General features: G+C 41.8%; 1 protein-coding gene across 1 annotated transcript in view; it reads right to left on the minus strand.

Moving 5' to 3' along the window:
* CHCHD6 (coiled-coil-helix-coiled-coil-helix domain containing 6) overlaps positions 1–24231 on the minus strand; it is a gene marked incomplete at both ends in the record, with an annotated part of 132883 nt that overhangs the window by 48613 nt on the left and 60039 nt on the right. The window contains 2 exons of the mRNA XM_082004595.1: positions 7768–7903; positions 23695–23765. Coding sequence (XP_081860721.1) covers positions 7768–7903; positions 23695–23765 — 207 coding nt within the window. The remainder of the gene's footprint in view (positions 1–7767; positions 7904–23694; positions 23766–24231) is intronic.

The raw sequence follows: 24231 nt of genomic DNA on the forward strand, positions 1-24231 counted from the left end.
GAAATATCTCCTGACAAGAAGGCCTGTTGGGCAGACACAGTGTCGCAGTGGGGTGAAAACCACAACAAGGCAGGCATGATGCACAAAGTTTAAATTTTGTGACAGATGAACAGTCCACAGTGTCAGACAGAGGAGCTCTGTGGAGACAACAAACACTAGCAACCAGCATCAGGGCAACTTCCCCAAGCCTTCTCCTCCAACATGCCATAGCTCTGATGAGAAAAGGATTGGCTTCCTACTAATAGGAGAGCTTGTCCATGATTCATTAACTTCCCAAGTTCTCTTCGGCACTCCAAAGAAGGGCTAGTGAGAGCAGTCTTGCTTGCCTGGTAGCAACTCTCCCACCGGACTGGGACCAATGCCACCAGAATAACCCCTGTACAAGCTATCTACACAGACACATTCAGCTGATTGCTGAAGGTTTTAAATCCTATTAGTCCTCAAGGTATTCAGCCCCAAGACCTGCTAACAAAAACAGCTGATGGATAGTGTGTGGAAACTGCAAACTTCATGTAGCAGGAAACCATCCTGCACAGACTACAACCAACAAGGAGCATAACAAATCTTTGGTTTCCCCAGTTTGTCATGAAGACTTTGGCATCACTGATACAATTTCCCAAGTTATAGCCAAGTTGTCAGAGAATGGGTCTAACATTAGCACGGAAGTTATGGAAGTCAGGGCTATTCTGGAACTTCTTGGGAGTCTGAAGGCATTTGACCACTGACCTTGTGCTTCTAACCAGCAGTTGCTATCGACAGCAATTTTTGTGGATCTGTTTCAATCTAACTTCAGCAGCAAAACACATAGTTTAAAAATTGGAAATCAACTTCTTTCTGTCCAAGATTGCTTGGTCATCAGTATCCCAGAATTAATCTGAGTAAGAATTTCCACTTCCAACTTGCCAACACAGTGCTACAAATCTTTTGTGAAAAAATCTGGCATTAAAATAGCATGATGTATCACAACACTACCTCACCCCCAAGCAACTATTTCCCATACTAGATAAGTCCGACTGAATACAGGCTACAGTTCTCAGGAAAACACTGCCTAACACACCATACAGAGAGCACAGAAGTGGAGAAACCTGTTAGATACAGTAGATCCACAGAGGTCCCATTAATTTAAGCCAAAAGAGCAATAAATTTTGAAAAGAGAGAGATAAAACAATATGTCAGAGAAACACATTCCATTCCTGATAGTGCTTGGCACTACTTTGCTTGAAATTTTAATACCCAACTTCAAATGAGCTTTCAGATTTACCCACTCAGACTGCATCACAGCATCAAGTCAGCTACAACTGCACATTCCTGACTGGCTAGCTCGTATAGTATTTTTATTATTGAAACATATTTTGGACTGCTTTTAAACAGGTTCAGGCAAACTAAGTTTTAAAACAAGAACAACTGTAGCATAGACTACATTTTAGAGGTAACAAAATACAAAATAGTTCAACTTCAGAAATTGTAATGGTATTCTGACTTCTTTCCCTCTTTTAACAAAGTTACCTCCAAAACCATTTGTGAAACACGCATATTTAAATTAACTTTACCTGTAAGTGTATCTGAGATCAGAATCATCAAGCGAGAAATTAGACCCAAAGGCAATTCTGCCTCACTGTAACAATGTCAAAAAACCACAAACAAACAAAGATCAGAAAACCAAAAATAAACACACATGGACTGTGCATTGATCTGTTAGACAACAGATTGTTTTTAAGAGAAATGGGGTCAGAAGTCCTTCTTCCAGACCAGATACAAGAACTTGAGAGGAAAAGATGATGCAGGGTATTGACTAAGTATCTCTAGAAGAGAAGCCTGGAAGCACAGCAAAGTGAGCAGGAAAGTTTTAAGCTTATTTATGCTCTTGTTTTCTTCAAAAATTACAAACTCCAGGAGGTGCCACGTTTCAGCTTTATACGGACTGCAAACAGCAGACAGACAGAGGTACTTATTCACGTGGGTTAGTAAGCGTAGTCGACACACCAGGCTTGTGGGGAACATCAGGGCTTCATGAAGTGCTGAGACACATAAAGACACATAAAGATCTTATGCCTCCAGTTTCGTAAATACCGGGTACAGGCAGCAGCCTTTTGCATTTTAAGTAGGCCAGCATTTTACTCTGGGACATGCCACATCTATTAAGATGGTGGTTTATGTCCTTTCAGGCAGTTATATATTTTTAGTTTATCCACTGATGAACTCTTGAGGATATGAATTGTTATGTATAGACCCAAGACTCACCGAACAAAGAAATGCTGCCTTAAAAATCAAAACAATAACTGTTTCTGTCCCTTATAATTAGAAGCAAAATACGGATCCTTTTCACCTTTGCAAGTAACAGGTCAGGGTATGCTTGGGTACAGTTAATCCACTGCTGCTCTCCTCTGCGTTTACGAGTAAACAAACAGCAGCTGCCTGCAGTTTGCGGCCTCTCCACCGACTCCCTTGTGGGGGCCATTTATTGAGTCATAAACTCCTCCGATAATGTTATCACCACAGCATTTGCACAAATAAAGGTTGGAAGAGAGAAAGATTAAAAAAAGGTAATTGACTTTACAGAAAAGGCAAGACGCACGCTTTACGGATATGTTTGCTTTGTGCGAGGACAGGCCGACAACGGCAGAGCAGGCATATACCTGGCCCAGGGTGGCTGGGCATATCATCCTCCAGATATGAAACACACAGATTTATCTGAAACTATAAAGCTGAACTTCAGGAAGCTCAAACAATCCTAAAGCCTTCCAAGTTAGATATATTGCATTTTGAGTAGCATACTGTGTGATATATTTGTATCTCCTCGATGAGGCTTCAACAGCTCTGCAGAATCCCAGGGCAGGAGAAATCCTGGCGTTTCTCAAGCACAGATGGGGACCTCACTATACCTGGCCAAAACCTTCTTCCCCCAGCCACACACTGACTGCTACTTTCTACCCCAAGAGGTACACAAACAATTTATAAAGCATTTTGTAATCCATCAGAATGGAAACAGCTCTTTAACAAGAGCCTACCGATCAGTGATACCTGCAGTGCAGCCCGTGGCATCCAACGCATCCCGAAGCCGTTTCTCTTAAGCAGAGGGAGATTCAGGTTGCGGAAACGACAGCTCCCAGCAGGCCACGCTTCAGCGGGATCCAAAATGCTTAAGCAAAACTGCTCCATCAGGATGGGGCACTGCACGACTACCTGCTGCATCTTCTCAGTAATCTAGGTCACTGCCCACAGGTTAGACACAACTTCCAGCAGAGTTGCAATGCTCTGCTGCGTGTGCCAAACGGGAACCGGGCTTTCACAGGGATCACTCCGAAAAGCAGGCGCAGTAAATTGACCACATTCCTTTTTATTACAGTCAAGGGCAAAGGAGAATGCAGTCGACTCAAGGTTATGTTAGAAGTCTACCTCTGCTGGAATCCAGACAAACTGTGTTTTGCAAGGGCTTGTTTGCATAGCAGAGTGACTCACAGTAAACGAGTGTCAATTTTCCCTGCACTTCTATTACAAACCCAGAATGTTCATACACAGAGAAGTTGCTATACCATAAACTCACTCACCAGTTTATTGCATTGTAATTTCCTTACGTAGACAAGCCCTAGAGCCTTGATGGAAGTAGGTTTACCTTTGTCTGTTATGAATACCAGACTCGTGAGAAGCTGGACACAGAATAGGGAGAAAGAGCGCAGAATTATGAATGGCTCCACGCTCAATGTATACAGCTCCTATTTGACAAGGGAATACATGTGTCTGAGTATGCAGCTCTTTATAGCTTGGTTTGGCCAGGAGCTAGAGACCAAAAATTTCACCTTGGTCCTTCTGTGAAAGACAAGCACCTAGAGACAGTAAGAAAACACTTGGAAAGAAAGGGATATATGCTCCTCACTAACAGACATTTTTCTGCACATAGTCGCAAGAAGCAGGTTCTGTTTGAAACCTCAAGTCACATTAATGTATGGTCGCCAGAGGCTGCATCTTTCAAGTGGCAGCTGGTCGGAGATTCCCTGGTATAACCACCAATTACATAACAAATTAACCAACTACAATTCAATGGAAAGTCAGATTTGCCTACTGGTGTGAACAGGATGTAAAGGAAGCAGAACGGGTCACAAATATTCTGAAAAGCTTGCATGTGAGTGCATATTTGCAGGGGCAGGGAAGCAATTCAGTAATAGGACTCAGTAAAAAAAAAAAGTTGTTTGTTTCTCCCTTCCATCTGGACTCAAAGTAAGAAATTACGCAGATTTCCACTGTCCAGTCTCCTTTTCCTTCCACACCCTCTTCTCATTGGCACAAGATAAAACCTTGAGGAAACAGCAGCAGCAATTTTCAATTCTCATTATCTAACGGCAGCAGTAGCTCTTGGTGAAACTTGCGGTCAATAAACTACAGGCAATTTTAAAAGACACAATGGGAACTGCCCCTCCCACAGCTGTCCCATTATCCCAGCTTTTATTAGATTTAAAGCCAGCAATTTTTATGCTGTAGCTGAAGTTCTGCAGAGCCGTGAAAACAGACCACCAGAAAAGATAAAACACTCCTAAATTAAAGAGGAGACATTACAGTAACATACTCTAAAGTCGGAGAGCTTCAACATAAGCAAAGCACAGGACGCAGCAAGCAACCCAGAGCCTAAGTGGGCTGACGCTGCTGCAGCGAGCCCATGGCGACGCCACCAAAACTTAATGTTCAGAGCGGTAGAAACGGCAAAGTTAGCGAGCAGGCTACGCAGGGCAAGTTGGAAGCATACTAGCTACAAAGGCGAACAGAGTGGGATCCTGCTCCCATAACTCTACGAACATCGCGCTACAGGCATTAACTTTGGAGTTTGTGGTCTGGATGTGCCTCCAAGAGGCATCCACTCACGTGTGGCTGGCCGTTCAGCTGACCCGTTTCAGGTGACTCGTTTAGGATCAGAGGTGCCATGATCTAGCAGTGCCTATTTCCCTCCCTTGGCTACAAAAAAGTCCCGATGGCTAGAAAACATGCAAAGCAGGTAATGTCAGTTATATCCCTACCATGCACTACAATGAAATAACCTGTTCTGGTAAGAGGACCTGCACAGAAAATGAGTAGAAAAATTTCAAAACTCATTAAATGATTACCTGATATATTTGTCCATGGGGCAGAAGTAACTGAGGGTGCATCTCAGCTCCCATCTCAGAGATGTGCACAGCAATAGGCAAAGGGAAATGGGTGCCCAAAGGAACAGCCTCAAACCAACACAGTAAGGAGGAAGATGCAAAGAATTATTCTCATCCACTGTAAGCTGTAATTTTCAGTCTAGAAATCTAGCGCTTGCTTCCTCTGAGTCTAATGTATACCATGCCCTGGAGACATTTTTACCAGCCATCAAAAGGAACTTGCAGAGAACCAGATGCTTCATTAAAGAATATTCACCAAGCCTTATAAAATCTTTAGTAAAAAGCAGAAGAACAAATCACCAGCGTACAAGTGAGCTGAAGTCACACATTAAGGTTTGATTACAGCCTCCTGTACTGGAAAACAAATGGTCTTTAAAAAAAAAAAAAAGGGAAAAAACCACCCAAGAAATCAAGAGATTCTGGCCTCCCTTTTCCACATTCCTCCAACCTGAATTTCCTGAACGAGGAATGCGTGAGACAAAGCCATTTGGTAGAAGATGCTAAATTAAACTTAAAGAAAAATAACAGCTTAAAAGAGAAAAGGAGGAGGGAGTTTGAATCTTTCATGAAAAAACACAACAGCTTGTGATTGCTACATATATCTCAGGAGTCAGAGGACTCAGAGCAGTGAGGCAAATTGTCAGGGCTTGAGCTGTCCTGGGACAAAGGAAACTAGAGAAGATGTACTGCCTTACACATGTTTTATTTGAATTTGCACTTGCAGAACCCTCTAGAGCCTATATCTAGCTGCAAGGTTTAGTTACCTATTCCTTAGTCTCTCTCGCCCCTCCTTAAAACATAGCTAGGAGATTTTCTGCCACATTGTTATCATCCACAGCAAATTAATGTCCTATGCACTGCTCCTTCCAGGAAGTTTCTATAACAGTAGGGAAAAAAAATCTCTGAAGTTCACTGAACACTCTGGGAACCAAGACAACCCCTAGGTTTTGGTTTATAAAGAAAACCTACCAAAAATCCCACCACTACACAAATCCAAAAACCATCCAAGTTAACAGGATCTTTCACTGCCCTCTACTGTTACCAGTCATTTAGCTTCCAATTTACTCCTTTAATAATGTCGGGCTGGGGCTCGGGGCTGGCAGCATCCCAGCCCCTTTCTCAGGCGGGTTGGAGCCGCAGCTTGCAAATATGCTGAAGTTTAATGCAATCTGTCTTCTTTGGTAATCACATTCCGCCTGCACTGCATGCAATAAAGATGTATTGGTAAATGCATTTGCTAAAGATATACTCCACTGAAAAAGCTACAAGCCTGATTTACAGGAGGCAAGGAAGAAGCATCAGGTAACGGAGGCTGGCAATAGATGCGCCAAATGTCTGCACACAGCAACAGAGGACATGGGTTGTGCAGCGGCAGCACAGGCACCACTTTACTTTAAAGCTGAAAAAGAAACCACACGTTTTGGGAGCTGGGGACTTTAAAGATATCAGAGAAAAGCCCTTTCCCTGGCAGCTTTAACCTTGCTGATTTGCAGACATACAAAGACCTTCTTTGTAAACAGGAAGGAAAAAAATTCCACGAGGACTAGCAACAACATTTGGTCTAATATATCCTGACAATTTTCCCATCTCCTTCTGTCGGGCTTCTTCTGGGAGCCGGCTGGCAGCTTGTTTCATGTTATACTTAAATCAGGCATACAGCTTCTCCTTACAATGCTAATGCGACAGAGAAAGACTGCTTCTATGAAATCTCCACCTCCCCGCCGCCTTTGCAGTAGTAATCCCATGAGAGGAGTCTCAGGTTTCTATTCATAGAAGGCTCCATCCTTTTCCCCAAACCCACCTTACTATAGTCTCAGCACCTCTTGGAGAATTTTCTACCACCACCAAAAAAAAGCTTGCCCTTGAGGGACACCTGACCCACTGAATTCTCTCATGGGGAACAGCATCCTCCAAGACATTCGAGGCAGCAGTTTATGTCTTGCCACTCACTTTTCCCAAAACCATACCCTGGTTGTAATGTCCAAATACTTCATTTTTCCTTTCTCTTTCACTTGTTTCCAGAGTCAGAAATTCGTCCAAGGTACTGAGCAGCCACTGTCCTAAGACATCAACAGAAGCTACTAGGGCTCTGCATCTCTGAAGGAAGAGCCATAAGGCTTGCTGGCCCCACACACAAGACAAAAAGCTTTTAGGAGTGTGAAGTTTTCTTAAAAGACAGCAGCTTTGCCCGGTAAAGAAGCTTTCCTCAAGCAGCAACAAAAGGAAGCAAGACCTCTAGCTGCTAAGTTCCACAACAGGAGGATGTTTAGAGCCTGTTCAAAATGTTGCCAGCACCAGCAAAATGGATTTGCCTACTGTTTGCAGTATACAGCATCCAAGAAGGCAAAGCTTGGAAAAACCATTGTGACTGAAACACAGGACCGTTGGTGCTACTGTTTTGGTGGAAGCCCAGTACAACAGGACCCAATGATGGGAGTGAAGTTGGGACATACCAGAGTGTGACTGGGAAATGGGGAACGGATGTGGGAAAACGGATCCCAAGGAAAACTTGTCTCCTGCGAAGACTGCAATTTGACTAACAGATACTGCAGCTCCCAGAAACGTTTCCCAGAAAAAAACACCATGCAAAACAAGACAGAAAGGCCAGCAAGTACGACAGGGAAGCTTTTGTTACCTTCTGAGCTGCACTAACGCAGCGCTGATATTCCTTAGCCAGCGCCGAGCATTTGAGCACTTCACGTTTGTTTTCTTGGTAACACTTCAGAATTTCAGACTGCAGGCTTGCACAGACAGGATCAGTGTTCCTCCTCCTGCAAGGAAAACAAGCACAGAAACATGTGTGAAGAGGAGTTTTCGCCCACTTACTACCACTTTACCAGTGAGACACATACTAAACTTGTGTTGGAGTCATCTAATCCTAATAGAGAAACTTATGAGAGCCACAATCACCAAAGTGGGTCAAATGACCAACAGGGTCTTTCAACTAAAAAATCCAGGGTCCCTGGCAGAAAGGAGGAACATGTTCTTTCTCAGTTGGTGTGGAAGGCTGTTTTACCCCTAGATAGAACATCATCTCTCCTCTGCAGTCAGGAGGAAAAAAAAAAAAAAAAAGAAAAAAAAAAACTCCAAGAGGTTCAATGATTTCCCCAATTCACATTGGAAATCTTTGGCAGAACTCAGGAATCCTGGCTGGGCCTCCGCTAGATCCTTAACAATCCGACAAGGAACTGAACAGACTTGTTGAATAAGCTGCCTCAATCTATTGAATTCTCATCTATTTAAACACTTCCAAAAAAATCCAACATGGCTAGAAGCACTGCAATTCTCCTAGTGACTAGAAAGAACGGAATAATAGCATGACCAGATATCTGTTTCTTTGTATTTCTCAAGCAATTAGTACTCATAGCCTGTAAATGGCATTGACAGCTACCCAAAAACAATTAGGGATGATGTTCTTATACTCTAATGTGCATGTGTACATATGGCACATCATCAGCAACAGTACCAATAAAGGGGAAGGTCGTTGTAAAACAATACCAGCAACAATGGCACAAACACAGTAACGACAGTGTCATCAACTGCACAGACAGGCAGACACAAATTGTAGGAATTTGCAGCACAATTTCCGTGGTATGTTTTACCAGAGAACAAGAGAACATATGCTTAGGTGTAGCAATCCTCAGATGTCACCTCCTAAACCGTAAATCCCTTTAATTCCTTGCATTTTCTGCCCCAATATGCCCAAATATCAAATGCACCTCTTCCTTCCAAAGCACTTGATGCTACAGACAGGCATTAATGCCATGCTATGATGTATTCATTTCCACATAACAGGCACTCGTTCAGCAACTGGGCTTCATAGTGAGGCAGAGAGAAAACATGACCTGTTCCTGGGCATGTCTCATGCTCTCAGGTGGAACAGATTTCTAAGAAACATGATCCAAGATCTTCTAAAAGCTTTTGGAGAGCTCAGATAGGAGTTTCCAAATCATGCTTGTTTTTGTAAGGTACTCAGGAAGGCAAGTGGAAGGGCCAAAAGGAGAAAAAAAAAAAAAATCTGTCCTTTCTGTATCAGCAACCTGGTTGCTCCCTCAAAATAATTTGGCTGAGAGATAGTCCAAATGATACTTCTTCAGTCCTCAGTCTTACTGCCAACATACATGAACAGACTAAGAAGTTATCAGTAACAATATGACAGCTACACTCAAATGCTGAAGTTTGGATCAGAAATCACCAAAGATACTATACAGGCTTGTTTTTCCACCTCTTCACTAATCTTACAGCCTTTAGAAGAAACTTATTCCATGCATGGTCCCTAGAGGCTAGTGTTCATTTCTAATTTCTACGTTCTATTGCAAATCACCTTTAAAGCCTCTAAAAATCCATATTCTAAAAAAATCTTCAAATTTTGGAATAGAAAAGAACCCAGGGAGAGCTTCAGAAACTCATAATGTTGGCATTTTGCTTTGTCACTAACTTTAATATCACTCTAATCAAATCAGCAAGACTGTGGAAACGATACCAAACAATACCGGGTCAGGAAATACCACCAAATCCCTCAATTCATTGAAAAAGTTAAGGCTTTTAAAATTAGGTTTTTTAAACTCAGCCATGTTAAATTGAAGGGCATTTTGTAATTTTCATGCAGAGAGCTGGAAGAGAAAAAAGGTACAGCATGCCACAGAACAGTCTGTATTCACCTGAACTGAACAATATAGTACAAACATCTCGGAAATATTTAGAAGAATGCTTGAGATCGCTATTGTCGGCATGGAGTGCTATAGGAATTGCGCCTCTTTTTTGTCTGTTCCTTCACTGTCCCTCCTATAGCATCAGTCTTCATTGCCTAGAGTAAATATAAAGCTAGGACCCATCTGCGGGCTCAGACAGTAGTGCAAAGTCTGTGGCCCTCTTCTTTAGGAGACCCCTTGGGGCTCAGCCCACAGAACAGAGGGCTATAGGGCTATTTAAAAGCCACACAGCGGTGAGTGAGAAGCAAGTGCTCCTCCCTAAATCCCACCAGAGGCAAGGGATCAATCAGCACAGAATGGCATGCATTGCCCAGCGAGCACCTAAATCCACATTCATACGTGCCACTTCCCACAACATAGAGAGGATTTATTTGGTACCAGGTACCCAGAATCTTAACAAGAATATTCTCCTTTATTTCATCAAAATAAAACCTCAAACCGTGGTTATGCATCAATTGCAGCAGCTTCTCAAAACAGATTTAGAGGAACTAACCAACATAATGCAGAGTTGGTTAAGGTAATTATCAATACAAATTACACAAACCAATATATTAGTGCATTCACAAGTGAACTGGAGATTCAACAGAGCCAGTTAAATCCCACTGAGAATGACATTTCACTCTGGAGCGGGAAGCTAGCGCTGCTCAGGAGATAACTGTCACTGTGCCCCACCATGCAGTGTGATCTATGAAACAAAGGGATAAGAAGTAAACATGAACTCACCATAAGGAAGCATATCCTGCAGAGGCCGGGACTACACAAGTCACTCGTGCCCAGCAGACTAATTCTGGTACTCATCTGGACTGAAAAGGGGCACCTGAACTGCTTTGGTGAAGAACTGCTTGAGGAGCTTTCCTCCCAGCACACCAGTCACTACTCCTGACGCAAAGGGATGCCACTCTCCTGCTCACATTAAGTCTCTTAACTTCGGGTTGCAACATTTCCACACACATGGGAACTACAGCCCTAGACACCAGTTGCACTTTACAGTTGTCTGGCTTTACTCATACATATCTGAAAGGAAAAGGAATTAAACACAAAAAACCTGATGGAGACCAGCAGCATCTAACTACAAACATCTGTTGAGAGCAATGGCACACTGACTTCCAGAGGAGGTGGACCTTCATCAACCATCTCCCTTCAACCTCAGCCCAGCTCAAGGCTGTTGGCACTAATTGACCTTTAGGAAAATTCATCTTCTGGACACTTCACTACACCGCTCTCGGCAAGTGTCTCATGGTTTGAGGGGTTATTATTTCTTAAACAACGAGGGGGAAGGAACATGGTGGGGCAGGGATGAGGTTTGAATACATAAAGAGCAGAAGACTAGTACGCTTTGACCGACCTTCTAAAATGGGTCACAGTTTTAAGCATAATATGCCACCACCAAATAAGGTAGACAATTAGCCTCTGTCTAAAATAAAACACGTTGCAATTGCTACCACTATTATCAAAACAGATGTAAGAGGCTCATTTATAGCAGCTAGGAAAAAGGCAAGAGAGAAAGGCTGGGCTGAGAGGGGCTAGGACAATACCTGCAGGCATGGAAGTATGGGAGATGAGTTCTGACAATACCTTGGAAATATATGCAGGACATACAGAATATGAAAGATTAAGCCAATAACACACAGTCTCATCTGTTTAAAGGATGAGGAAAGGCGAAAAGATGACAGATGGGAAAAAGGAAAGGATGAATCTAGAAATAAAACTCATCAGCAGTGCCTCCCCTACCACAGTGGGGAAGAAACCTTTGCCTCACCACTGTTCAATGGGAAGGAAGGCTACGGACTCATGAAATCCATGATTTCAGATCTTCCTCTCCCCCTCCCACGGAGGGATCTAAACCAGGTCTTTGTCTGGAAAAGAAGGGAGAGGTTTTCCTAAAATGAAACAAAGGGCATCCTTCTCTCTGCTATCCCTTGAGGTAAGACAGAACGAGCATCATCTTGCTGCATTTTGACACACCAAGAGTTACCAAATCCTCTCTATCACTGCGTATTCCCTTTACTTTATTTAATAAATGAAATCTCATCAACTTATCCTTCTTCTATTATCACTGCTGACATCAATCTGATAATATTGGCTTGGCGTGGAATCGTGCTATTATATGTCCTCTTGATATTTAATTTAAGAGAAACGTCTGCAGTGGGGTGAATATGTGAAGCAAGCTTTTTATTACTGGCAGCAGTAAGGACGCTGGGAGTGAATTAGACATTCATCTTAGTCAGGGCCAATCTAGTGGCTCAGAAGAGGTTTTCTTCTTAACCCTCTCCTAACTGTTCAATAGCGGCAGGTAACGGCTGCTCCAGTCAATAATTGCATTCATTTGTCTTGGCAAATTCATTTCTACATGGATATAAACCCCATGAAGAAGTGCTAAGCATCTGGGAGGTTAAAGCAAGGTTCTTCGAGAATTTCCATCATAAGCTCTGCAATAGTAGGAAGAGTGCTGGTCTAAACGTCCATTGATTAATCACGAAGCAACACAGCTTCCAAAGAAAAACAGAGAAACTTACTGCAAGAAGCAATTAAGGCAGTATCATCAGGATACAGACCCTGTAGCAGAAGGTTTCAAACACAGCACAATGGCTACTAGCTAGTTGCTGCTGACAGGTTCCCTTTTTGGAAGAAGAATTATGGACTCAGTATTGGAAAGCAAGGGAAAGCTGGAAGATGTGCATGTATGTGCTAGTCCTTCCACCAAGCTGAAGATTCAGACTAGCCACACAGAGATACAACTTTAATGCTTTAGGACTTGGCAGCTCTTTAGACTAGTGCAAAATCAGTAACTCCACAGTGAGCACCACACCATCATTTGGATTTACCAGGTAGAGCAGCAATTCCAGATAGAGTTAAGAGCAAGATCCTCTTTTCACCTTTTACTCTAGGAAACTATTCAAGCTAATAAAAAACTCAAGATAGAGACTGATGGTATCTAAAGCTAGCCATTTTGATACCTCTGCTCAGAAAGTGGGAAAAAAACCAGACACGCAGGGTCCCTCATATCAACCAACTTTACAGCAGCTATCTCCAGTACACAGCTGCAAGCAGCACCCTAAATGGGGCAGCAATGTGGAATTTCCTGTGGGCTGCAAAATCCAGCAACAACTGGATTAGCTGCTTTCTGATGTATTATTTGACTAAGACCAGTGTCTGAGCTAACTTGAGCAAACCACATTAGTCACCACTGTCACTACAGTGCAGACAGCCTCAGCAATGAGGTGCACGGGCAGCTCTGCAAGCAAAACCCAGGGCACACAGCAGAAGTTCTGCACATCAGGAAGGAATCAGAGACGTGTCATATAGTTGGTTAGCACGTTTATCTATCCAGGGTACATTAAATGCATTTCAGACTAAGCTCAGTGATGCTTTGGTCACATAAATGTGGTGCGCTGCCATGCTGTACAGTACACGTATAAAAACCGGTAAGTAGTTAACTGACCTGTAAAACTGCATTCTCCCTTGGGTAGCAGTTGGGTCTGATGGCTTCTCTTTAACATGTCAGAAAAATAACTCCAGACAGATGCAATACACTGCACATAGAAAGGTTCCATCCTCTCTCATTGCATCCTTGACATTTACAGCAGAAAATTAAACACAATTGAAGCATTTCATTCACCTATAACAAACTCATCAGCATAGAACAAACAGCCAGGAAAGCTAACTTTCAGCATAGGCTGCAGGATGCTGCACTATCACAAAGCAAACACTATGGCCTCACTACAACCTATGGGATTCCCTGATCCTGCATGTCACCTTGATAATGTGGCTTGAATGAAGAGTCATGTTGCAGCTGTTCAGCAAGAGAAGTAAGAGGTAGAAGCAGCTTAATAGATTATCCAAATGTCTGCTAAAAATTCAGTAATACTTAAGCTACATAACCTAGCACAGTGTAAACAAACTGCGTACCTCATGAGGATAAATTAATGTGATCAGGAAGGGAATATTTCTGATCAGCCTTGTACTCAAAATGCTGCTCATCAGGCTTGCCACTGATCTGGACAGAATACAAGGCTTGTAGAAGTAATGTATTGTGTAGACTAAGAAGGGATGGACTAAAAGAAACCTCATGACAGTTTTAATGAGAATAGGGGCAACTACCTCCAAATCTCAGATGAAGCAGTTGTATTCCTGTCTTTCTAAATCTTTCCCATATGCCTTGTCACATTGTCTGTCTGCAGCACACTACTGCACAGCTGCAGTATTTCCCCTCTCTCTTTCTCCCCCTTGACAGCTGCATTTCAACAATAAGTCACCAGATTCTATTTTTCCCTACCTTGTCCATGGAAATCCCTAATGAATGCATATTTATAAAGTACTATGAGTTTCTGGATGACTCTGTGATCCTACAAAATTTGTCACTCAAGTACATCTCAATCTCCATTCCTGTTCTGACAGCTTGTTTGAAGCTGCCGCACAACTCTGCACTGCAATTCGTGCGCTCAATGCACCCTTGTCCTTTCCAGGACAGATGCCTCCTTTCCTCCCAATCACAGATACACAGAAGCTGTTCTGAAATCTTCTCCTGTGTAAGTAATTAGATTCTATCACTGAGAACAAAAGTTAACACACATGTCCAAATCTCAAGTGTCAGCAATTTGTTGTGTCACTGTGCTGCATTCAGTAAAAACAGTCTGACTCAACCACATTTTTTTCATGAAAGAAAAAAAAAACAAAACAACAAAAAACAGCCGCCACCCACCCCAAACCCCAAACTTTAAAATATACAGATTGAAATGGAAAATAATTACAATTTAGCAGGTTTCTGTAACAACCTCTAATTTTGGAAATCCAACAACAATCTCTCCATTTCAGCAATGAAATTGATGCAAAGAGATTGTGTGATCCATCCAATGCTGGTTCCAGCTCTCTATCTTACTGGAACCTATCACAAACTCTCCTGTCCTCCTACACTGTTTATCCTCACACACAAGTGGTCATTTCCCATTTGAGAAATGGGTCATCCTAAAAGACTTTGATTTACAGTTCATTGTGCTTTGCCAAGTGCGGTTTCAGCCAAATTTAACTGGCTTCCTTAAGGACCCCATAAGCTGCAGGCACTGGGGTTTTGGTGGTGGGCTGTGGGTCTTTTGGGAAGGAAGAGGGTAGCAATATGCAAAAAACTGTACAAAACCATATAAAATTAAATGATCTCTATCCTACTGAACCTGCAAGCGCAATAACTAATCATCCCTATTAGCATTCTGCATGGCAGATGGCAAGTGGTTTAGAATAATGAGAGACTTTTCCCCACAAGTGGATAATTCCAATGTACATTTGGATGTAAATTCTTTACTGATTATGATCGTAGAATACTGAGTTATGAGAAACTGCCAGTTTGGAAGATGAAAGGAAAACTACTGCCTCTTCTTTCACTTGCCAAGAGATACAGAAGTTAACAGAACTGGATCTCCTACCCACAGAACCATGCACCATTTTTCCAAAGATGCCAAGCTACTAAAAGTTGACTAGCAAAGATGAAGAGCCTAAAGTTAGCAGCAAAATGGTCTCTGGAAGCCAAGCAAGAATGAGTCAGAATCTTGTTGCTGGAAGGAGTTCTCTGAATCAGAAAGGAAGCTGGCTCAGCTCCCACAAGGCAGAAAAGCAATATAGCAAGCAATAACTGAATCTGAAAACAACACACAGCCCAACAAGTGACCCAAATAGGGATTTTCTTTCTTCAGATAAAAACCCATCATCTAAAAACTGGTTAAGATCTCGGGTCAGGAAGGGAACGCATGCAGCACCAGCCCTAAGAGTATATGGGTTGTGGTGGTGCTATAATGTCTGCGAGTTCGCTGGGGAACTGCCTGCTGGGAGAATCCTGGGCCCATATTCTTTGTTGGTCTATTAAGTCCCTCCCCAAAAAGTATTCTAAAGAAAGTAACTGAAGATGTGATATGCTAATTTCATATGACCACAAGACACGAGAGACAGACAGGTTCAATAAATTTTTCCTATGTGAGATGATCTCGCAATGATGTCAGACTGCTAAGGAAATGTTCTTTTAAAAAAAGAAAACCCGGATCACTCATTTGAACAGCAGTTACTTTTCTAAACTAAGTACAGTAGTAGGTCCCTACCCCCTACAAAGGGGTATCGGTGACGGTCAAAAATGAGTCCCTTAGTATGTTCTGTACTGACAGAGTGGCATATCCTGCTAAAGATGCAGAAGCAAATTTTGAGAGGAGAATGAAGCTGCCAGCATTAAAGTTCAGGTGGGATCTGAAGCTGAACATTCACCTTATTAAAAAAATCATCTTACTTCTGCCCACACTCTCTGATCTTCAAAACCACAGTGCCCCCTTTTACCATGCTGTGCAATTTGCTGAGTACTGACTCAGCAAGATCCCCATTAAGCAGCTACTCATCCCCCAGAGAACATCAATAATGGTGCTTTCAAAGAACACACACAAAGCCTTGAAGTCTGTTTTTGGGGGAGATTGGGATTTTTTTTTTCTTTTTTGTTTTTAAATAAATATTATAATTTCAAGAAGTCCTCAGAGAATTGAAAAAATCCTTATAGAAAATAATTTAGATAACATGGTTTTAAGTTTGGAGAAGAGCACATGAAGTGTCTCGGGTGAGTTCACGAGACCCATGCCTACTCGAGCCTCTTAGGGGGCACTCACAGTCAGCACAAGGCTGAGAAGTTCCCTCTGAAGAAACAATATTCATCCCTGAACCAGCAAGTGCTCCTGTCTTCCAAATGCCACTTTTTTTGGCCAAATTAGGTACGATTGTGATTGGTGTGGTATGCGTATGTCCCAGACAGGCAGGCAGGAGACACTTCCAGGACTAACAAGGAAATGAAAACGATAGAAAGGAAGAACTAACCCCAGCCTAACAGTAGGCTGAGAACCACCTGATCTTGAGACTCCAAAAGCTGATGGGACCCCATAGCCTAGAAACCTATTTTATCAGAGTAACTTCATGAACTATCAAATTACACCAAATAAATAAATAATAAAATAAATTAAGTCATCAAAGCCTGGTCTGATGGCACAGATTGTTTTTCTCTCCATTTATAAAGGAGGAAAGGACCTCAAATCTCTTATCAGCCAACAACATCAAACACCACCAACTTCCTCTGTGCACTCGGATCACCACAACAGAAGGTGTCTACAGCTGTCCCGCCACAATCCTTATTTCCTCAGAAGGTAGAGACACAGAAGCTCTGACCTACAGAAAAAACTATTTCTGTCCTCAGATTTCCCCCCCTGGTACTTGCCTTTGGTCTCATACCATCCATCCGTCACTCCAGGAGGAAACTCTGACTCAACCGTAAGTAAAGACACTTCACACAGCACATATAATCCAGAATCATGAATACAATTACTGTTCAAAATAGCAACATCGCCCTTGAAATCAGTTGCTACTGAATTAACGACCAGATTATTAGGAGCGTTACCTCAACTTTGCCTTAGGCTGCTAATTAGCAAACAAGTCATTACTTCATTGGTAACAAGTGGTTTCTCAGGCATTATTGCTTCTGACATTAATTCACCACTCTTTTTGGAAAGCTTCCCCAGACAACTTTAACCTCAATCCTCTGCAAACCAACTCTGTGCCACTACCACCCGCACACTATATAAGACACATGTTGGAAGACAGAGGCGGAAAAAACACAGCAGGACTAAGCTGAGCTGGGTCATTAATTAATATTCATGATACATTTCCCAACTCAAGCCAAGGGGAGGGGGACACCAAAGGCACAAGAAGTTCTGGACTTTGGTGTGGATCTGTCATTACATCTAAATACACAATAAAATACTATGAAACCTGGAGAAACCTTGCTTCCACCATGGTACGCAGTGGAATATGTAAATCCCAATCTGCGGGCAGGGATCTGCTTCTATTCTTGCTGCATTCTCCATGATAAAGAGCTTTGAACTGAAATGTTTCACGTACTCTGATGCACAAAGTATGTCTGAGGTTTGTTTTAACAGCTGCACAAATATCCATGCTTTTGAAAACAATCTGGATTTGGCCTGCCAACAAACCCTGATCTAAGGGTTTTATAATGGCAACATTACTACAGAATACAAGTGCTTTCCATGTAAAAATCGATAGCAATAGAAACATCCCTAACAGACTACATGGAGTCTTTGGCACCTCTTCCTTTGCTATTCCAGTCTTCGCTATTCAGGTCTTATTTTATAAATTCCCAAGTTCTACCAATGCACCTTTGAAGAAATTGCAATTTTGAAAAGATATATTAATATTTTACACCAGTTTTTCAGCACTAACAGAACCGCAATCTCAGTTCATTGGACTGATTTATTAGTCATCTTTCATCATGCATGAGAGGGAAGACGATACTGTGAACACTAGATGAGAACATCATTTTACTAATTGGGCAGAAGGAAGGTCTTATTTAGAACCAGCATCTGAGTAATCCTCAAGAACTTCAGAAAAAAGATTTGACATCTTGGATAAAGTATACAATCCAATAAATTTTCAAGATTTAAAATTTGGTTCAAAAAAGAATAATCTGCCCAACTGGAACATTTACACAGATCTGTTACACATATTTGACTTCTATTACCACATACCATACTCCTAAAGTAGTAGGGGAACATACCTTGCTTGGAAATCACCGCACTGGCACAAACAGTTGCTTAACAACGGGCCTTCCACAATTTGTAAAGAAAATGTTTACATGGTAATGTAAATGAGGAAAAAATCTTTGTGAAGCAGATCTGAAAATGATCGGAAAGTTTTTCTTTCAGCAAAATTACACCATGTAAAATGACACAAAGTCAAAATTGACCCATCTACTCTCCTACCCACTTTTGAAATAACTTTGGGGAAACACACGCCTTATAGTCTCTTACAGCAGTATTTCAATTTTCTACTAAGAGCAACTTTATAAATGCGAGAAACAGCAAAGCTTTGACTAATAACTCATCTCTTTTAAGATTTAAAGAATACATGAAACAGACTCAGGCACAGGAACAACTAACACAAACCAAATGCTCAGGGAAAAACAGGACTGGGATGGAGCCAAACCATTTTTTCTATCATTGCAGGGCACAAAAGCACTATGTTGAGATAAGGCTGGGGATGAGCTCCCAGCAGTAATCAGTCTTTTATTCCTGAAAACTCTTAAATCCCTATTGCAGAGGCTCTTAATTTCAGGACTGAATTAATCATTTATCTAATCTAATGATAGGAGTAATTTCATTTGAAAACTATGATGTCTTTACCCTTCTTCTCCTTGGGACTGTCCATCTAATAACTATTTCAGAGCTTGACTCCTGGGCAGCCCTCTGTTGAAATACCTGAGGCCTCATAGTAGATTTCAAGATTAATAAACTCAAGTATCACCACATAACTATTTTATAAACTTTCCAGATCCATACAAACAAGAAAAGGTAGTTCCTCCTCTGTGTTCCAGTTAGTGCTGCCATTTTAACTGAGGGGCCATCAGCCTTATAAAAACTTGTGCAATTCAATAAAACCTTCTTTCCATGAGTACTGAAAGAAGCCATAAATTCCCTGTTCCCAGCAGACAGTCCATCTATGAACTTTCTTCCCCTACACCCACCAAGGCAGTGTGGTTCTCTACTCCACATTCAGCCCAGGAGGATACGTACTACTTGCCAGTTTCTCTAACGTAATCGCCTTAAATACTCACATCCATTAAGTTTAAAGATCTTAGTACCACTAAATGGAACTCTTAGATACTAAGTCCATATGGAGTAAATCTCTTCGGCAGCTTCTCCACTGGAAAGCTGCCTTGGATTCAAGGCTGATCTCTATCAGGATAAGATACCGATGTGCTTTATGCACTCCTTGATAACAGCGCAAAGCACATGCAGTCCTCTCGGCACAACATGCAAAGCAACACAGCCATCAGTAAGCAGCTTCAGAAACAGTTCTGCAAACTGTTAAGGAGATCTCAGAGGGAAACTCAGCCTCAGAACAATTTTATCTTTTAACAGCTTCCTAATCCCCTCACCCCACTCCTGCAGCTTTACCTTTTAGAGAGTGTCACACCCTCACCCACGCCAAATCGTGCATCCAAATTTAACAACTACAAAAATAAAATAAAAACGTGATAAGACAACCTTCACAAAAGAAAATAAATCAATTTTTTTAAAAAACCAGCATTTTGAGGATAAATCTAGAGTGCCTGCACTAAGCCATAACCTCTTTACTGATGGTTTTTTCCTTCCCCTTAACAGATTCAGGGACTGTAATAACATTTAATCCTCAGAAGCTAATCTAAATGTAACACTCAAAAGAAGACAAAGACAACGCAACAGAAAAAAAAAGTGGCCACTGCCTTTTGGGAGTGCTGCTTTATCCCCGGAGCGAGCACATTAATAGAGCTTGGAATGAAATGCCATTTTATTCTCTGTAGCAGGGAGGGGATTAGCAAGTTGTCTTCTCTAAACCCAGTCTGAGTCATGGCTCTATGAACACTGAGAAAAGGCTGTGGAACGAAGTGAAGGGCGGGGAGCACTGGCTTTTTATTTACACGCCGCTTCCTTTGTGGGTGGTTACTGATGTGCACAGTTTGCTAAACACGGAAGGAAGGGGAAAAAAAGTTCTAGGTCCCCAGACTTTAATTTGGTTGGTTAACAAAAGGGAAAAAATAATAATGCACCAATTATAACAACATCACTGAGACAATATGTCTGTGGCAACTGTCCAACTCACCACAGCATGTAAGCAACAAGGGCAAGTTGCTTAAGGTGCTGAAAGCTGTGCTTCATGGTTTCTTGTTGCTAGGATCTTCTTCCTGGGAGAAAGAAACAGCTTGGACAGCGCCCAGAACAGAGAAGGAGACAATGTGGTAGGAGGAACACGGATACAGGAGCAGGCTGGGTTCAGGTGAAGAAGTGAGGAACAAATTCCACTGCACAACTCGGGCCATGGAAGCATCAAGCCTCATGTCCTACCTTGAAGTAAAAGCCAAGAGCTAATGACTATGTTGGTGATTTAATATGAAGCTCAGCACTAAGTACTTCACTTCTGTGCCTATACAAAGGGAGATAGGAAGATTGCCTACCTCGCAGGCATGCTGTGAAGAGTCACTAGCAGAAAGCTTGTACAATATTCCTAAATCCTGCAACACTTGATAATCACTAAGGAGAGGAAATAGTCTGTGGAACACCTGACCACTTGTGCAGAGCTGAAGGTGTTGATAACAGAATTATAGAAGTCAATGAACGCCAAGAAGACACTGGGGGGGGGGGGGGGGGGAGGTGTCCAGATATTTCTTATCTTTCCTTCAACATGGACTCCAAAAAACAGGGTACTCACTGTGGAAACAGCCCCGGCTCTATTCCACACTTCCTCCATCGGCTATGCTGATACACAATGGCAGAAGACAACAAATACAGGGTAGATTGGTCTCACAAGGCACAAGTGCAAGGAGCAGGTCAAAGACTTCACAGTGAAGCAGGGATAATATAAGCTAGGGAAGAGACACTATGGGAAAGAGATGTACTCCCCTCCACAGATGGAGAAAGTGCCACTCCTGATTTCCTTTCGTTACAGGAGCTGTCGTAGTCCAGCACTGGAAACAGGCAGACCTGTGCTTCATTCATACTTTGGCTATATTCCAGTTCATGCAATTTTGCTGGAGTGTCAGTTTATTCCTGCCAACCAAGCTACTAGAGCTGCATAAATCAGTCTTATCCATCTTAGCACTTACTGTGCTTCTATGTCTAATATGAAAGTGCAAAACAGGATGAGCAAACTATTCTTTCCATTGAAGTCAGAGGATCTTATAATTTATTACCATAAACAGGCTGCAGAAAGACTTGAACGTACAACACCTAAACAAGAGGACCTCACAACATGCAAACTTCGAGCCCTACCAATTAAGCATGAATGCCAATGTACAAAGAAAGTTTTCCTGACTCTGTCCCAACCTCATGACCCACGAGGCATATGCACTCTTTAAGAGGCTTTGCACGGCGTGTTGTACACCAAGGCAACAATCCCGAAAAGGATCACTGCGCACTGCTGTAAGAGGCGTACATTGCAGGCTGATGGCATAAAGCAATGATTCTTCCTGCATGTACAGTTATCAAAGGGTATTATCAATTCCAAATCATACTCTCCAACACGCAGCTCAGTGCAATCCTGGCTATTGCCAGCAATTTCTACTGTAAAGAAATAGAAAGTATGATGTTCACCTTCTCCCTCAGTTTCACTAGTGCCACACAACTTGTCCCTCCTCAAGGCATCCCCCAGCCACGTTATCTTTTCATACAAAATTCACATTAGTGCAGGTTTCTCTTTTGGCTGCAAGGAAGACACTCTAAGGAATCTGTCCCTTTATGACAGCTCAAGTTCATATGGCCTTCAAATAGAAGGGCATTGTACAATAAGGCCAGAAGCCAGGGACTGGCAGATGATGAAGGCTCAAAGAAAAGGGGAAGGAACCCCTAAGAGACCATAAACACATTTTCTGTCGAAGTAGTCATTAGCATTTGTGTTTGTCTCAGCCACTAACCTTTACGAGAAATGGTTGCATTCCCGAGTTTCCTACATTACCAGTTTTCATCTCCAAAGGAAACGTAAGAGACCAAATAAAACCGAAACCTCAGGAACCAAACTTAAGACTACTATAAAAAAATAGGTTAGTTACAGTCTGTAATAGCAAGTAGAGAACATAATCCAAGGTCCCAATCTCCTCCTTTACAAAGTCACTAGGATAAATCATTGCTACATGTGTTTCCCAACAACTGATCACACATCTGCAGAAGCAAATCCAAGAAAAGACCGGACTGATCAAAGACTGTCAGAACTTTATGTCCTATGAATTTTTTAAATTTTATTTAAAAACAGAATTTAGAATTCTACTACAGAAAACTGCATGAAAATGCACGCAATGTGTTAGCTGCCTTGCTTTGGCTTCTTTAGCAACTTATTGCTTGACTGTCCAAACAAAAATGTGAAATTACAAGAGGTTATGTGATGCTTTGGCAGCCAAACATAATTTTAAATAAAGACAGCACAATATACTGCACACCCCACTAACATATTCATCACTACTATATTATCTGTTTATGCAATTAAGTATAATACAGTCTGGACTGGACCCAACTGGACTACATATGTTGCTACTCCAGTTTACTGCATGTTGGCCAACTGTTTACCCAACTGAGATCCGAGTGCTACTCTTAACAGTGTAATTGCTTTGGACTCATTAATATTAAAGAATTACAGAAAATATTTTTTCTTGGACAGCTGTTAGTGCATGTGGAACAATAAGCTATATAATGCTACTGGCAAATACAAATGGAATTTTAGACACTAAATATGCTCATAGTAAAAAGACAACATTAAAGGTCCACTAGTTGTGCCAAAGCCAATAAGAAAGGGCAGAAAAATCATTGCATCCATTCTAAGAAAAGATTAATGATAACTACAACTCTATTTTGATTGGAATTTACATGACTAAGGTTTAGATGGTTTACCTTTTTTTTCCCTGGACTATGAAAACTTTAGAAGTGGTGCCATTCCTCCTACTCCCACACACCAGCCCAGTGCTGCAATGCGTAGGTTAAATACATCGGGTCAAAGTTTGAACAGGTTAAACATATTCCACTGCCATTTTGAAAACCCTAGTAAACATCCCTATTTAATGTGAATTTTCTAAGTCAGTCTCTCCTCCCTCCTTCTCCCTTGCAAGATCTAACAACTTTATACTAAATTCTGTCAAGCTTGGCACAGAAAGAGAGGATGCTAGTTTTCAACTCCTCAGCCCCCTAAGTACCTGACAGGAGGTAACGACATACTCCGTTTATGGGAATATCCAGAGGCTACACACAGAGCGTTATGAAATGCAACTGGAAATGCTGAAAAGAACAAAAATGGCTCCTCACTTTATCCACTCCTCTGCCTTGGTGGCTGCCTCCTGGTACTGCTCGGACGTCAGCTTGTAGATCTCTGCGTTCTGAAACAAAGAATATAATGCTCAGCTCTAAAAGTTAAAGGCATCTCAGATCTTATCCAGTCACAAAGTTATCTTCTATAATTAATAACGATTTCCAACAACCAACAGCGTATTCAGTTCAAAGAACACAAAAAAATGCCTAAAAGTTGATTTTATTTTCAGCAAAACGCATCAAGGCCACAACACATCCTCCATTTCATGCTTCACCTTTGTGAAGGCAAAGAGGGGGGAAAGGTCACTAACAACCAACCGTCAGCTTTGGTTATTCCACGTAACTACAAAAACAAGGTGTTTCCAGCATTGAGTTATTTTGAATTCAGTTGTGTTTTGTTCTCTTTTTTCATTAATTGGTATGAAGGATCTTGTAAGTTACTGACATGCAAGTATCAAAATTGGCTGCTAGCACTGGAAAATCCATTTTACATTTCAGTGCTTCTACTTATGTTACTTATTCTTTAAAAGAAAA

The sequence above is a fragment of the Phaethon aethereus genome (assembly GCF_964289735.1).
Source record: "Phaethon aethereus genome assembly, chromosome: 11".
NCBI lineage: Eukaryota > Metazoa > Chordata > Aves > Phaethontiformes > Phaethontidae > Phaethon > Phaethon aethereus.